Below are 16,640 nucleotides of genomic sequence, written 5' to 3'. Positions count from 1 at the left end.
TTATCTGAGGTTTCCTGCAGTGACTGTCTCCAATCTGTACCATCAGAACTCATGGAGACTCCGTAAAAGCACTTTACTCAAGTGCCTGTCAGACGTACGTCACTGATATGACCTCAAGATGTAGAAAGATGGAGAAGTGCAGTCAAGATGCAGATTCTTTATCACACTCTATGGGTGGTTTCTCTTCACGGAAATCTAGAATGGTTTCATTCCCTGGCAGTTCTTATATCTGCTGTGGGTTTCTGATCTGTTACACGAGACTAATTTGTGTCGAGGCACAGATGTGCTTTAATGTAACGGCGTGGTGCGCCATATGTTTCACGAACGTCCAGGGTAGACAAAAGCGGCTGTCGCATTTCAATGATTCATGCAAACAGAGAAAGTGCCAAATGCAACATGAAGCCTATAAACACAATATAAATGCACAGCTCTCTGTTTGTGAAATTAGAGTACCACAGGCCTTTAGTGCATGAATTATGTGTTGATCTACACTCTTACTCTCAGCAAGGTCCTTTCACAACTTAATCATTAACATATGGCTTGAAGAGACATTGGTTTTGATGACTTTCAGCTTCTAGACAATTACTCATTTGAGTAATGCATTTATATAAACAGCCATTTCAAAGTCATTGCTGCAAATTTTAGAAGTGTTTTTTAGAAACTAGAAACTTACTTAAGATTTTTGTTTGGGTGTTGTAAATTGAATATGTGAAGTGATTCTCAAAGACTTCTGTGGAGTGGGAGTGGGTCTCATATGAAAGAGTGAAATGAAGCTTGTTTTATAGATTTTTTTTTTAAACCAAAAGGAATTAAAAATGGCAAAATAATATATCATTATTGAATGTGTCCCTTTTTGAAAAAGAAGTAAACTTTAGCATAAATAGTTTTTGGACACTTAATGGCATGTTAATTGCAAATAAATGAAAATGTATAATAGTTTGAATTTATATAAAATACAAATATTACATGCAATTTCATATTTACTTATATTGTCTTTGGAATGTGGGTAAAGTGTACCACTGATACTGACAAACATTTATGATAAAATATACTTAAATACTATCTATCTATCTATCTATCTATCTATCTATCTATCTATCTATCTATCTATCTATCTATCTATCTGTCTATCTGTCTGTCTGTCTGTCTGTCTGTCTGTCTGTCTATCTATCTATCTATCTATCTATCTATCTATCTATCTATCCAGACAGACATGTAAAGTACTCGATTATAATTTGAACTGTTTTTCAATATTACATAATTATTTGAAGTTAATATATTTAAACTAAATTGCAACTTTGTCATTACAAATGAGTAATTACACATATTTAAATAGACATATGAGCTTTGAGCAACATGAGAGTATAGATGATGATAGACTTAAAGCAAATTATCGGTGACTTGATTGGACAGACCAAATTTAGACATGTGAACGTGCTTTCTGTCACTTAGACAACCCCTTTTTGCATCAACAGTAATTGTGGAAGTTGGAAATACTTTTTTGGAAATTCCATTCAAAATTGCATCCAAAAATCTGAGGGGGGATGTGCATCAGTTTGAAATGGCATGATGCTTCGGTGATGGATATTTTGTTTGAGAGTATCCATCCTGAATCATCCATCTGAATCCGTCTGACTGAAACTCGCTGCGAGAATTTGGAATTTCTCACTTTCTGCTTAAACGACCAGCTTCATTCTTGGTAACTATCTGCTAAAACCACAAGGAATGCAGGTCTAACTTATGAGAGCCTAAACTGAGGTGAAAGTGTGTGTGAGGGTATGAAGTTTACGCAAAGGATCAGTTGGGATCTGTAAAGATATCTGAATATCTCAGTGGCTCTTATGTCTTTTGTTCCCTTTGTGCACTTCCCAAAACCGTCCCATGTTTATCTTCACACCCACAGGGCTGATTATCACTTCGACTATATTTTTTTTAATGAATCTGAGAAAGGCCCCTTTTCACTGAACATTAGGATTTTTGTATTGCAATTTTTTAGGCTCCGAGCCAATCAGAAGCCACACATTGTTGTTGCATGTCAGTGTTGTTGGGTAAGTTACGCTTAAAAAATGAATTAATTACTAGCTTAGATATTCAACAGTGTAATTAGATTACTGTACTAATTACTCTCTCTAAAAAGTATTGGATTACTTATTACTAATTACTTTATAAGTCCCATATCAACATCGACCAGTTGAACAATAGGCTACAAGGATAGACATGAAACTGCTCTTTTAATTCTTTCAAATAAACAATATAAAATTGCATAAATTATTCTTGAACTGACCAAAGTATTTAAAGGGAGATGGTTACATTGAAAACATACATTTGAATATTTTAATGTTAAATCTACTATTGTTTTATATAGTATTGTTCTATAGTCTATTTAATGCATTGCCTCAGAAGTAACTGTAAATAAATGACAGAAAATTAAGATGAATCCATTAGTTTACTATTTCAAGGGCAAACAGTAATTATTACGTAATACATTACACCCAACACTGATGTATGTTTTTGGTATTTTTCATGAATAATTCGTAATACTCAGAGATAGAAACATGAAAAGTGACCTGATTTCCTGTGAAAAGACAAATATGTACAAGGCCATGCTGTGATGGGGCTGCAGGACACAACTGAGAGAAAATAAAGAAAAGAGAGCTTGTTATGTTTTATAGTGTGCCCCACGCTTGTTTTCTGTGTTTTTCTCCCAAGGAGGAAAGCTGTCAGATGAAGAGCATCACTTTTCCTACTTTCTTGTTTTTCTCTTCAAACTTTGAGTGCTGGCTCATCACAAAGGTCTGTCATATAGCCTGGGTTATGGTGATGTCAGCTCCATTAATTATTGTCAATTAGAGGAATCTATCTCGTAAAGGCTTGTCAGTCTGCGAGTCCAAACCAAAGCCGCCAGCAGAATTTTTGGCCAAAGTGCCTCAACGGCCCTGCAAATATAAGGCAATATAAAAAGGATATATTGTGTCAAAGAAGGAAGGCCCCAGTGGGCTTTTCCCCCTTTTTTCTATGCAAAACATCTCAGCCTTGACATGCAACAAAAAAAGCACATGAATTATTTTTTTCACGCTCTGCTTAGACATGATCTGCCGTGTGGAATTTTGATATGTTGAGGAGAAAAATTGAGTAATGGATATAGCCTAATCAAACACTATGTAATCTAATGGTATGTCAGGATAAATACTATTGTCATTTTGGGGGGGCCCGGGGCCACCTTGTGAGGCATCATGGAGTCATGATCTTGTTGCAGTAGTTGCTGGGGCTGCATTGTTATTCTGTGAGGACAGAGATCAGCAGATAACCTTTCCACTGGTCCCACTACGCTTCATTAATTGACCAAAGGTGTTCAAGTTCTCATTCTTGTATTACTAAATTAAGTTCAAGGCTTGGACACACCTATGGGGTAAAATCTAATTAGTTAGTCTTACTTAAAAAAAAAACATGCCTTAAAGGGATAGTTCACCCAAAAATTAAAATTATACCATGATTTACTCACCCTCAAGCCATCCAAGGTGTATATTTTCTTTCAGACGAACAAACTCAGAGTTATATTTAAAAAAATATCCTGTCTCTTCCAAGCTTTATAATGGTAACTTAGGCTTTAGTGAATGGGGAGATTTTTCAAAAAAATATATCCATCCATCATAAAAAATAATCCATACAGCTCCAGGGTGGTAATAAAGGCCTTCTGAAGCGAAGCCATGGGTTTTTGTAAGAAAATGTATATTTAAAACTTTATTAGCTATAATAACTAGCTTCCGGCAGAAAGCCATTGTAAATTACTCAACAAACATACACCTGTGACCGCATTACATTAGTATTACTGCGCAACTGCTGTATGTGATTCTATGTTGCATGTGTTGCTTGGCAACTTCTTTGGAACTACATTGGTTGGCGGAGGAATACATGTGTTATAACGTTATATTTTTTGTTGCTGGTGTTTATTTTATGAATAAAATAAATATTAAAATGAATATTTTTATGGAGTATGCCCCTTGAAGCCGTGTTTTACAGTGAATTTAGAACAGCTAAGGGGCGTTAGGCACGACGCGGAGAAATGTCGGAGGATTTCGATATAAGAGAAGAGGAGCTTGAGTTTGTTGCACAGCCCTATTTATAGCCCGCGAGAGGCGTCTAAGCTTACATCGCGTCAGGGGTTACTCTTGTAAAATGTAATTGTTGTGTTTCGCAAAAAGTGTTATTTAGAACAACTGTTGGATTTTACAGTGTGGCATTTCTCCTGCGAGTTTCATGAAAATGCATCAATGTAACCACTTTTGCCAACAAAACAGAAATAATAAATAATAATGATTCATTTTATTTATGCGCGCCTTTCAATACACTCAAGGACATCTTACAAACAATAAAATACATGAACAATAAATATAAACATGACCAAAACAATTTAATAAAAATACACAATGGCTATGTCAATCAGAATAAGCTAATCTAAAAAAATGAGTTTTAAGACATGATTTAAAAATTGAAAGACTAGAACTATTTCATATGTCTTGGTCTTGAGGTAAGGTATTCCAAAGACTCGGAGCAGTAACAACTAAAACTCTACATCCCATGGTGGTCAAACGTACAGATGGTATAACTAGAGTCGCAGTTGAAGAAGACCTAGATTGAGGTGAGTAGTTCACACAAATATGAAGGGGCTAGATTATGGAGAGCCTTATAAGTGAAAAGTACAATTTTAAATTGAATGCGATAGCCTATCTTACTGAAGCCAATGGAGTGTCAAAAACCTGCTGACAGAGTAGCCTATATGATTTCTTTTTTTTCTTTTTTTTTCTGTTGTGTATTAATCTTATTTATTCTTTTGAATTTCCGAATAAAATAGCTATTTATTCACAGCTGGGAAAGCTGATTTGCTGGTCTTAGCTGGTTTAGGCTAGTTATAGCCTTTTAAAGATGGCCTGACCAACAGAAAAGGGTCCAAAACCAGTAGGCCTAAGACCAGACTTGGACCAGTAAATCAGTTTAGGCTATAGTTTAAGATTTGTTTTTTTCCTGTTACTTTAAAACTTCACTGTATTACTACATTAGGTTGTATTATGGTATAAACACAAGCAACATCATATAACATCCAATTTCTGACACGTGTCCTGTGGGAGCACCGTTAAACATCGGAGTCTGGAGATAAACGCATCATTGGAGGGAGAGGAGGGGACGTGGGAGAAAGTTTGGAAAGGAGTGAGAGGAGGCAGAAACTGAATGAGAGGGACAGAGCTTGGAGGAGAGGAGGATACTCAGAGAAAAAAAGCCTCTCCATCTTGTGCAACTACAGACCGGAGCACTTGTCTCTCTCTTTCTCTCTTAGCATATGGCTTGTAGGCTTTCTCAGTCGTAATCTCCTGGTGTTGATAAAGCGCGTGAGTGGAGGTAACGGGTCCTGAACATGAGGCGGCTGAAGGACACTGCGGTCTGCGCGATTATACCGCTTCTTCTCTCTCTGTGTACCACAACGACGCAAACAGGTAAACTAGCCTACATAAAAACTTAAAACAATAGTTTTTCACTTGTGCTTTTAGCCTTTTCATAATACTTTTAAACCTTGGGACATGGCATACTTATCTCCTGTGCACTTGATAGGCTACAGATGCGGAGTCAATAGCATGTTTTAGAAAAGTTGTACAGAATGTGTTGTTATCGTGTGAATTTTTTTTCCCTTAATCATTTTATAACGAGCTTGTGGGGGAAGCTTGAGATAAATGTTGAATATTCATTGTTCCGCCGGTTTGAACTTGTTCATTGAGTTTCAGGATGACTGACAGCCGCTAATGCGCTTTAAATTTCCCAAAAGAGGCATTTCCAACATAGTACTCCACTTACTCATAGTTTAGACTGCATATTAATTTTTGCGTGATTTATTCGGTGCTTTGCAGCTGTCTTAAGTATTAAATTACAGAATAGGCTACAGTTAAAAAACAAACAAACAAACAAACAAACAAACAAACAAACGATTACGCTTTCCAATAATATTTCAACCCTTTTTTTTTTTTAAATGGAATGTTTGGATTTTTGTGCCAAAAAAAAAACAAAAAACAAAAAAACAAAAAAAACAAACATAGTACCCCTTCATGACTCTACATAACCCCACCCTAATTTTTTTTCCCCTAACAATTTTAGAATTCGTTACTCAGTCTCACATCAACTACACTGTCTGCACAATCTTTGTGTGTCCAGAAGACTTACACTGGGAAGTCTGATCAGATGTGACATTTCAATTTTTTTTTTTTTTAACTGATTTTGGTTAGCTATATATCAAATTAAACTCACAAACTTGCTGATTCAGATGATACTAGTTCTGTAATTTAACATCCATCACTACATACAAAGACTTAATTCTACTGTCACCTTAGGAAGGTAGTAGTCATGTGCATGTGACCCATCTAATAGGTCAAACTGATGGTGTAACAATTCACAACACTGTCCTGTTTTTCTATTAAACCAATTATTTGCTTTTTCATCCCTTTATGCTTTATTCGGGTAATATCATTAATCAGGTGTAGTTACATAGTTGGAATAGTCAAGGAAGGGAATTCTCCAGCAGAGTGTCAAGTCGTGTTTGAGTTTACTCGTGACCCATGTCGGTTTGTTGTGAAACAGTTTAACGTTGACTTGAGACACAGGTGAATGAGTGCTTACTGACCTACTCCAGTAGATTAAAATTCCTGTTGGGCGGTTGGCCAACTGTGCTATTGTACAAATGTAGTATATATGTCAACACCATAACCCCAGACCAGGCTGCGTAAGATGTGGGCAATTGAAAAATGGTTTTGTATTGTGTAGTAACTTATTCTATTATATTGATTTATTAATTATGATTTATTAAAAAAATATACTCAAATATCATAATTGCAATGTTTTGGTGGTCTCTTATGTGTATGACAAGCATACAAATATTACACAATACATGCTGCTATTATGTTTGGTGTGGAAAGGTCAGTGGCATGTTTATAGTGATTACATACAGTATAGAGCATATAATCACTGCCTTTTCTAAATGTGGTGCAGTGCATCTAAGTTACTGACACTCACATGTATCTGTAAGTGAGGGGTGGTGCAACCTGTATAGGCATAAACATTAAGCCTGCAAATAAAGTAAATGAAAAAATGGAACAAAGAAACAATATGATATGAAAAATTTCTATTCAATTTAGTGATAATTGATCATGTGACTTTTTTTTTTACAGACAGTCTGATGTTCTTGCTTTCATTGAAACTCAATATGTTCTTGATCACCTCAAATCACGCTGGAGAACAAGATCGTCAGGTTTTACACAAACTTCAGTTCATGCAGCTTGAGTGCTGCTGGAAGATATAGATAAATGGGCAGGATTTTTAATTGCAGTCAATATCCCTTAAATGTAGGGTAGGCAATTTTCAGAGAGGCTAGCTTTGAAAGCATAAGATCCCACCCTCCCTTCAGAGCGTCTCCAAAGCCACGCCTCCTTCAAAACACATGAACACACACAGCAGGGAGCAAAACAAAAGAGTCACGACTCGAGAGACGGCATTAAACTACCTCATGTCTCAAAGCACATTACATTACAATAATAATTAACATAAACAATTTAAAGAGCTCTGACTTGTACCACCTGACTGCTGCGGATTCATTTCGGAGTTGATAGTGTTGACATTGAAATGTATAAATTCGAGTCACAAACCGCTCCGAGTATAACGTCACGGGTTTCTAAAATCTCTTCCAAATTACAGTAGTTATGTCGTGAACGCAGCATAAGCTGGTTGTTTGTTTCAGGAGGAACTGTAAAAGGCGGCTGCTGTTTCGGTCGTGGTCTCTGTCTAACTCATAGCATGAAACGTGCTGATGAAGAGTGATGTCTGTGTGAGCAGGTGCACAGAGGTGTGGAAATACCAGTCCGATCTCATGAAAGTGCGTATCTATAGCACAAATTTTATTTATTGTGCCATTTATACGTCAAAAATAGTTTTTGCGTGCATCTATTTTTGGCGAATAAATGGCACGAAAAATAAATTTCGTACTATAGATACGCACTTTTATATATATATATATATATATATATATATATATATATATATATATATATATATATATATATATATATATAGGCTATATATATTTAAACCACTTAACATAGTGATTGCTATCAGGATGTGAAGAGACTTTCAACCAGCGTAACGAAAAATGTTTCTGGAACAAATGCCTTTAAAATTAATATTCCTTATAAATGTTGATCAGGTCAGATAAGTCAGACTTCATCTCGGTATGAAAGGCATTTTCAGAGATGTAAGGAGATGCGAGATGCACAGCCGTAGTGGTCTCACTCCTGTCTGGTGCAACAGTGGATCCTGAAATGACGGAGCAGGATGTGGTTAGTTGAGTCAGCTGTCGGGTATTTGCCTGATCACCCCGAGAAAGTCTGGTGTGAGTTTCATGTGTTTAACCTTAGGACTTTAGAGCCACAGTTTGTTGTCATGTCTGACATGGAGAACAAAGGCAATTTTTCTGTTTGTGATTCTTCTTTCTCTCTTCCTCCCCATATTTATATCCAATCTATCTGTCCCATCTTCTTCAAAGGAATTGAGTTCTAAGAGGACTATTTCCGATGTCGCATCTTCTCTTTATGGTTATCATGTGTTACCATATGCCTGTTCGAGCCTCCCGCTCTGCTGCCCCCGATCCTCACCTTTCACACGGCCTGTTTGGGATCTCCTGCAGTAGAGCAGCCATGCATGTTCCTTTTGATCCCACTGAACAAACAAATACATGAAACAGTATGGATGAGAATATTTAAAGACAAGAGGCCAATGAGTATGGGAGTTTCCATTCAAAAGAGCCCTTTCTTTCTCTAAACAGACATGCCTCCCTGCTGCTGATGAACTTGGGCCAATGGTGCTGCTGTGCAAAATGTGTCATCCATCCAATAACAATACAAACATCTGGCTCACAGAAGCAGAGCTCCATGTTCTTTTCTATATTGCCATATACTGTATTTTGCATCAAAGGCCTTATGATCCTTTAAGAGGAGTGATGTCCTTATGTACATCATGATACTCATCTCCTCTCCTGCTGTTTTCCACAAAAATTCCCAATTCAGTTCACTTTGTGGCCATATTCATAAGTACCTGAGACAACTATTTCTAGTCATGCAGCTCCTGTATTCTTGAATGGGGAAAGATTAAATAAAAAATAAATCTGACAACAATTGTAAATTCACTCATGAGATTACAGCAATAGCAAACAACAACCATCCAATCAATTCCCCATGGACAAAATGAAGTCCAGGCCAAAATGAAGCCATTTCACTCAGATATACATCACAATAAAGAAGAAAAGTTTCATGCTGACTTTAACTGTAACATGGGACTACAGTCACATTTAACTTTGCGATTTCTCCTATTCATATATGTATGAGTGGCCTGTCTCTGCTATAATGTCTCAATTTCCACTCTTTAAAGAGACAATAGTGTTTGATCCGATTCTGAAATTGTGAAATTTCAATTAGATAGGCAAAGATTGTCATTTGCTTATCAAAGATCAGATAGATAAGCAAATATTTCAGCACATCTAGGGACACCAAAGGGGGTTTGAAAAGGGATTATTGTTGAACACTGTTTGTCAAACCTGAAATCACACCATAGCTTGAGTCAAGCCCAAAATATACTTTACGTGCACAGTTGTCCATATAGCGTTTCAAAGCATACTCCATTTATAATATACATGCACACAGGCGGTTGTGATGGAATTTTTAAAAACTAACCATAACTAAAAAAAATTAACTTACAGGCCTAACATTTAACAATTGAGATCAAAATGGATCAAGGTTGGTGTGTCGAAATAGTGGAAACTTTGAGACAATGGCTAGTTATTCAAATATAATAGCCCCATGACATACCCCATGGTTTTGACGATTCGGATGAATTTGATATCTAAATTGGCTTTGCCAGTAACAGAGGGACTAGGTGGATGTTGTTTTGCACAAAATTGAACCAATTAAATTAAAGGATGATCACAAGTAATATGTCATGTTATTTTGACTATGCTATGAATCTCTATCCTATATAAACTGCTGTATTCTTCTTTGCTGGAAATTCCGAACTCCTCGGACAGCATGCCAAATGAATATTTTATACTAAATCTGATTATATGTAGTGCAGTTTTAGTAGTGCATTGCGAAGCATTTTTCTGTTAGTCAGAGTGATGAATCCATATGACCAAGTTGAACCAGTTACTAAATCTGCGTGGGGAAATCTTTCCACTTCCGATCTTGTGGAAACTGGATTTCGCCCACAAAAATCCGCTAAACAACGGTAAATGTTGACCGCACCTTTACTTACAACTGTTCATTATGGAATTCACAGTAACTGCCTAATGGAAAGCTTTGTCTGATGTGCCAGTGCGCTTGCGTATCTTAGACAAGGAGGGTTTGTGTGTTTTAATGTGTAAACTGGAGTGGCAGTGTTCAGTCAGGGATATACTGTAGAGATGCAGGTGTTTCCTTTGTGGTCCCACGTACAGTGGGCCCGGCTGGAAGTCTCACAGTGAGCAATTATCACAGAACCAACTTTACAGTCAAAGGAATGTGAGACTGATGTGTAATGATGCTCAGCTCCCTGGCACAATAGTGTCATCCACTCAGCAGCTCCCAGACTCTAAGTGCGTTGGATACAGTATCCCACTGTGCTCCACAGCGTCGTCTCTAAGCCCACATGCTGTTCCCACTGCCATCAAAAATTCAACTCATAGAGAAATAGAAGATTCGGCAAGGGTTCTTTTATTTTCAGCTGGGGATCTGGTTGCATGTTGCGCAAAATGAAATGGTATTAAACAATCTTGTTCCGTCCAAACTGTGGGTTTAGTGGAGCGTGACTCCAAAAGGGGAAGAGTTTGCTGCTGTGGTGGGGGAGATTCCAGGTTTTTCCTAACAGCATCCAGCCACCAGTCTGAACGACTTCCAAACATTAGCGATAACATGAAACAGACCCGGACTCAAATCTCAATCACGTTTATGCTCCAAGCTCACAAACGTTTTTGTTGAGCAGTTTGTCCATCTGTTTCTTTTAGCGTTAGTCCAATGGGGAGATATCAGTTGATTATTTCCACGCATTAAACCACCATCCTACGCTTTCTTGGAGAAGTATGAACAAACAAAACAGTATGTTGAAAGACAAACGATGTGAAATAGGACCCAACACCACACAGAAGGAAATTTTTTGTTTGTCTAATGTGGAAAGAGTGTTAAAGTGTGTGACCGTGGCTGAGGGGTGGTGGGCTGGGACAGCGTTTCTCGAGTGCCTTTGGGGCATGTCTGAGCTGTTTTGTTCCATCTCTCCTCGCTTCAATGCTCCTGCTGTCTATAGGGTATGGCTCCAGCCTCCAGGCCTCTTGAGGCCAGGGGTCAAGACCAGTAATTCAATTATATCCAACCTCAGAAGGGTGATGAATGTTGTTTGTCACAGGTTTAGACACAAAAATCTGTCTGCTTGTATGTAAAATTACAATAGTGTTTCATATCAAGTTAAACTTAGTGGACTGCTGGAGTCATTATCACAGTGTGATAAATATTCCTGTGGTCCCGTGGAATCAATTTGGGAGGATAAACACTGACTGACATTAGGCATAATTTGTGGGTGGGATGGGTGGGACGTCCCCACCACTTTATGATTCATCTCGCGGCACGGATGTACCTAATAAAAAAGAAGCATCACTAGTTGACTGTCAGAGTATTAGTTTTGTTTGTTTGTTAAATAAGAAGTGTTCTGGCTTTGGAATGTGCTGTTCTTGAAATCAAGCTGAGTATTTGTTGCCACTGTTATCAGTGGCAGAAGGCAACTGTGCTATCTTAGTGGCTTGTGCCAGACGAGTGCTTCAATCTATTGCTTAACGTCAATGCAGAGACTCTATTTGTTTAAATGAAATCACAAAACAAATTGCACACAAACATGCCCCTACTCTTGAAATGCAATCAGTGATGAACATCTTTGGTTTTAATGAGAAAAAAAAAAATACGAAGGTGGATTAGAACCCAGGACTTCTGATACGCTTAACAAAATCACTACCACCAGACTATTAGGGCACACAAAAATGTATTGCGGATCTATGTATTTATGTACTGACGTGAGGAATCTTGTGACTGACAATATATTGTGATATAGTAAGGATGAAACTATCACGTTAAACGTGACTTCTATGTTGATAAATTAAACGTGTAATGTACTACTGAATGTACTACTGAAATTGATTTCTGGACATCGTAATGATACTTTTTCCTGCAATTGTTATTGTACCCACTGATATACAGTATGATTGTTTTAGCGACTCCCTCCTCTCCACACACACTCTTGTCCCACCCACCTTTTAAAACAAAGTTACGCCTCTGCTGAATGATGAACACTAAAAGGAGTTCCCTTAAATCATAGTGTATTTTACAGATAATCCTTTAATCAGGACTCCCATCCCAAGTGAACTTCTTTTAGTAAATAAAGATGCAGGACAGTATGAGAACTGCGGAGACAGCAGGAGAACAAGGCTGATGCTCTAAGCATGTTCATGGCGAGTGCAGCCAGTGTAAACCACGATGTGTTATGTTACAGATATTAGCGCACCCGGTTCAGTCACAGTTTACTGAGATAGATTGGAATAGTAATCATATAATGTTCTAAAAATAGTATTTTCAATGTTTGAGTTGGTCTGTTTTGATGTTTTTCTGACTCCTTTTGGAAACCCAATGCATAGGGGAAGTGGGATGCAATGTAACTATCCATTAATGGGATACCCTTGTGAAAACGAAGTGCACTTTAGCATTTAATACTTATAATGTAAATAATATACTTTAATAGAATATACTTAATGTAATATAAATAATATAATGTTTTCAGAAACATGGCAATTAAATGTATTATAGTTTAAATTTAGATTAAATGCAACTGGCTGAACTTTTATTTTTGACACACTTGAGGACTTAAGTACATCTTTATATTTAATTTCACAATTACTTTTGAAATATGGTTAAAGAATGAGTTGAGATGAGATGAACAAGCATTCATGATAAACTAAATATTTGAAATCATACATTTGTAATGATGACGTTGCAATTTAGAACATTTAAATATTAACTTTAAAATGAAAATTCTGACATAATTTACTCACCCTCGTGTTATTCCAAACCTGTATGAGTTTCTTTCTTCTGTTGAACACAGATGAAGATATTTTGAAGAATGTCGGTAATCAGACAGTTGACGCACCCCCATTGACTTCCATAGTATGTTTTTCCTACTATGGACGTCAATGGAGAATTCTTTAAAATATCTTCTTTTGTTCCACAGAAGATAGAAAGTCATAGAGGATTGGATTGACATGAGTGAGTAAATGATGACAGAATTTTTATTTTTGGGTGAACTATCCCTTTTAGTGCTAGATACACATATAAATGTGTTTGTGGGATGAGCAGGTTCAATCATCAAGCATTCAAAGTAATTTGCAGTTGCTGCAGTTTTGTGTTTAACTCGCATAAATCTTGAATTCGTTCAGCAGTTATTTGAGGTGTTGCTTGAAAGCAGTCTCTACTGTATAAACCCAGCAGATGAAGCATACGTGCCAGACGGCCGCACCCAGACAGGTGTAGATGACATGGCTACAGGTAGACCTGTGAGAGCAGCACTTGGCTGAAGCATACAGGTAGACAGGTTGCACCGCCTTGGGTTTCACAACCTCTGATGAATGTGATTTGACTCAGGTTTGGCTCTTGGCGGACATTCAGAGCATCATCATGTTACTTCGGGACTGGCTCCGGATATCCAACATGGCGTCCAGCCACCTGCCCCAGGCCCCTTCATGATGATGGGGGAGGAACATTTCTAGACCTCAGGAGATCTCAGTCTATTTTGTAGAAGGGTTTATTTTGGGCATGTGAGTTTCATTTCCTATTCCACTACTGATGCCCTTGTAAACACAATGACTTTGTACCCATTTAAGGTTTTTTGTAGACGTAATAGTCTGGTTTCCCATGCAATATCTCAAACATTGCTATTCTTACTTCACAGAATATTTTAGTTAGTTTGAGATGTTATTGGTTTAATGTCATAAATGTTGATGCACCACTCAGTTGTATTTCCTTAAGAAGTAACATGACGTTGTGTGTCTGGGATGCTTTGTTTTGAGAGCATTTATGAACACGTTCACCATGAGTTGGTGAGTATCTTGGGAATGTGTTGAAGAATTCTCACTCAGAGGAGGCATTTCTCCTCCTGTTCTCAAACCAATGGGCCACTGTTATTACTGTCATGTGAATTTCTCTGAGGTCAGAGGGCAGATATTTAACAGTGCTGTGTTTTAACCATTCCCTCTAGAATTTCAGTCTCATCATTTGGTGGACAAATTATATTGACATGTTGAGCACGTGGTTTAAGTGGGTAAACTGTATATTCTATCATCTAACCCTAAAATCACAGAAAACTTTCTGCATTTTTACATTTTCAAAAAACATCACATTGTATGAATTATAAGCTGTTTCCCTAATGGGGACAAACATTTTTTTCCCAATGATTTAATATATTGGCATCTATGTGGGGACATTTTGTCTTCAAAATGTAGGGTTTACCATGACCACACACACACACACACACACACACACACACACACACACACACCAACCACTGTTTAAAAAAAAAAAAAAACTCTAATACTGATCAAGGCTGTGTTTATTTAATAAAAAATATGGTAAAAACAGGATTTATACATTTGTTGTGTATGTATTTCACAGGGTTTGTCAGGGCCATTTCCTTGTTTTGTTAGACTTCACAATTGACTGGTTTTGGATTAAACACACACACACACACACAGACACACACACACACCACTGTTTTTTAAAAAAAATCTCTAATATTGATCAAGGCTGTGTTTATTTAATAAAAAAATATGGTAAAAACAGGATTTATACATTTGTGTGTATGTATTTCATATGGTTTGTCAGGGCCATTTCCTTGTTTTGTTAGACTTCACAATTGACTGGTTTTGGATTAAACTGCAGTCAGAATTATGGTTTTGGAACAGATGTGACTGAGATGTTGAGTCAAGATGTCTGATGCTTGCTAGGCCGAGTCCTGTGATAATTGGGCCTATTTTGACGCAGATTACATGGCTGCTCAGACATATAAACATCAGTGACTTACTGACCTGTTTCTGCATGCGCTTGTGTGTATGTGTCTACAAATGTATGTGTACATGTGTATTTAAAAGAGAGCATAAGAATAGTTTATAGAAAGGAAAAAAACACCAGCCCCCTCAATTGGTTGTATTTTCCCAATCATCCATATCACTTATCACAAATACATTTCACCTAAGACTGGTAAACTTAACAACTGTGGCTGAGTTGGGTGGCGCATTTATGGGTGTTTGAGAGACAATGGGCATTGAGCCGAGAACTGTTTATTTGCAAGGTCTTTGTAATGTAATAAATGGAAGATGAATTGACACAGTACTGTCTGAAAATGAGTACCTGATGTTTTCCATTGTGTTTGTGTTTCTGTACTGCCTTTTTACAAGTCTGTTGCCATGCTTTGAGCAAACCCAGTATAAAGGCATCTGCTAAACAAATAAATAATGCCATAAAATGCAGTACTTTTTTTCAGGCAGGCAGTTGGTTGGCATGGATAAACTCTTCCCACATGTTTAATTAACAGAGGAGAGAAAGAAGGGCCATGGAAACAGGAGGGCAATTTAAATTTAGGGTCCGCGTTGCATCTGACACACATGCCAAGGATTGTGGTTAGGCAAACCTCAGTAAAATATCAGTAAAACATCAGCAGCAGTTATTTATAAATGCCAAAATGTATGTCTCATAACTTTCCTGTGAATGCGTTTCATTTGATTGTAAACATTGGACAGTGGAAGTCAGGGAGACATTTTTTTGAAAGAGGTGCTGGCAGGTGTCAGCTGTCAGGTGTGTGTTTAACTATCTCAGACTAGACTGTGTCATAACTCTATCCCATAATGACACCCCATCGATATCCAGCTGTGGCCCTTGATTTGAACGTGACTGCATCTTGAAGCTTCCAAGTAGATCAGCGCACTTTGAGCTGGCTGCAAATTAGCAAACTAACGGCAGCCAAACTTTCAGCTTGTTGTTCGTTCTTGCTGTGACCCAAAGGGGATTTGGCTTAGTGAATAATACAGCTGCAGGGCCATCAGGCTCCTTTGCTTCAAATTCCTTGCAGTGTTCCTAACTAGTATTCTTTCCATACGCACACACACATGCAACATTGAGTAGACTTCCCAAGTTTGTTAGCCTAGCCATAGAACTACATAACTGAATCAATACTGAACTGACTTCAACTGAACAACAGCCAAAATACATAATTTTCCTTTTATCACTGTAAAGTTACTTTGAAACAATCTGTATTGAATAAAGCGCTATATAAATAGTTGACTTGTATTGTGCTTCAAATCTTAAAAAGTGTATTTAAAAAAACTGTACTTGCAGATAATATAATATAATTAAAATAAAAGGCCACTTTAGAGCACACTTTCTTGACTACTGTGTTTCTTAACACCCTTAAAGTACACTTTTAAAAATACACTTTATAATAATGTCAAATTAAAAGTTATAGGTGTGCTGCCTCCTTCGGGGGTGCCAGCATTGCCC

At 37.4% G+C, this 16,640-nt stretch overlaps 1 protein-coding gene across 2 annotated transcripts in view; it reads left to right on the top strand.

The window, feature by feature from the left end:
- Positions 1-5,228: 5,228 nt before the first annotated feature.
- col5a3a (collagen, type V, alpha 3a) overlaps positions 5,229-16,640 on the top strand; it is a 58,387-nt gene continuing 46,975 nt past the window's right edge. Inside the window, exon 1 of one of the 2 annotated variants that reach the window (XM_084113516.1) lies at positions 5,229-5,489. In XM_084113516.1, the coding sequence (XP_083969642.1) occupies positions 5,411-5,489 (79 nt within the window). In that variant the 5' untranslated portion in view covers positions 5,229-5,410. The remainder of the gene's footprint in view (positions 5,490-16,640) is intronic. The other variant, XM_084113517.1, reaches the window with a different exon arrangement.

Source organism: Abramis brama (genome assembly GCF_963993115.1).
Source record: "Abramis brama genome assembly, chromosome: 1".
In the NCBI taxonomy this organism is placed as follows: Eukaryota; Metazoa; Chordata; class Actinopteri; order Cypriniformes; family Leuciscidae; genus Abramis; species Abramis brama.
Note: the sequence above shows the minus strand (reverse complement) of the source record. Positions and strands in the feature narration are given on the sequence as shown.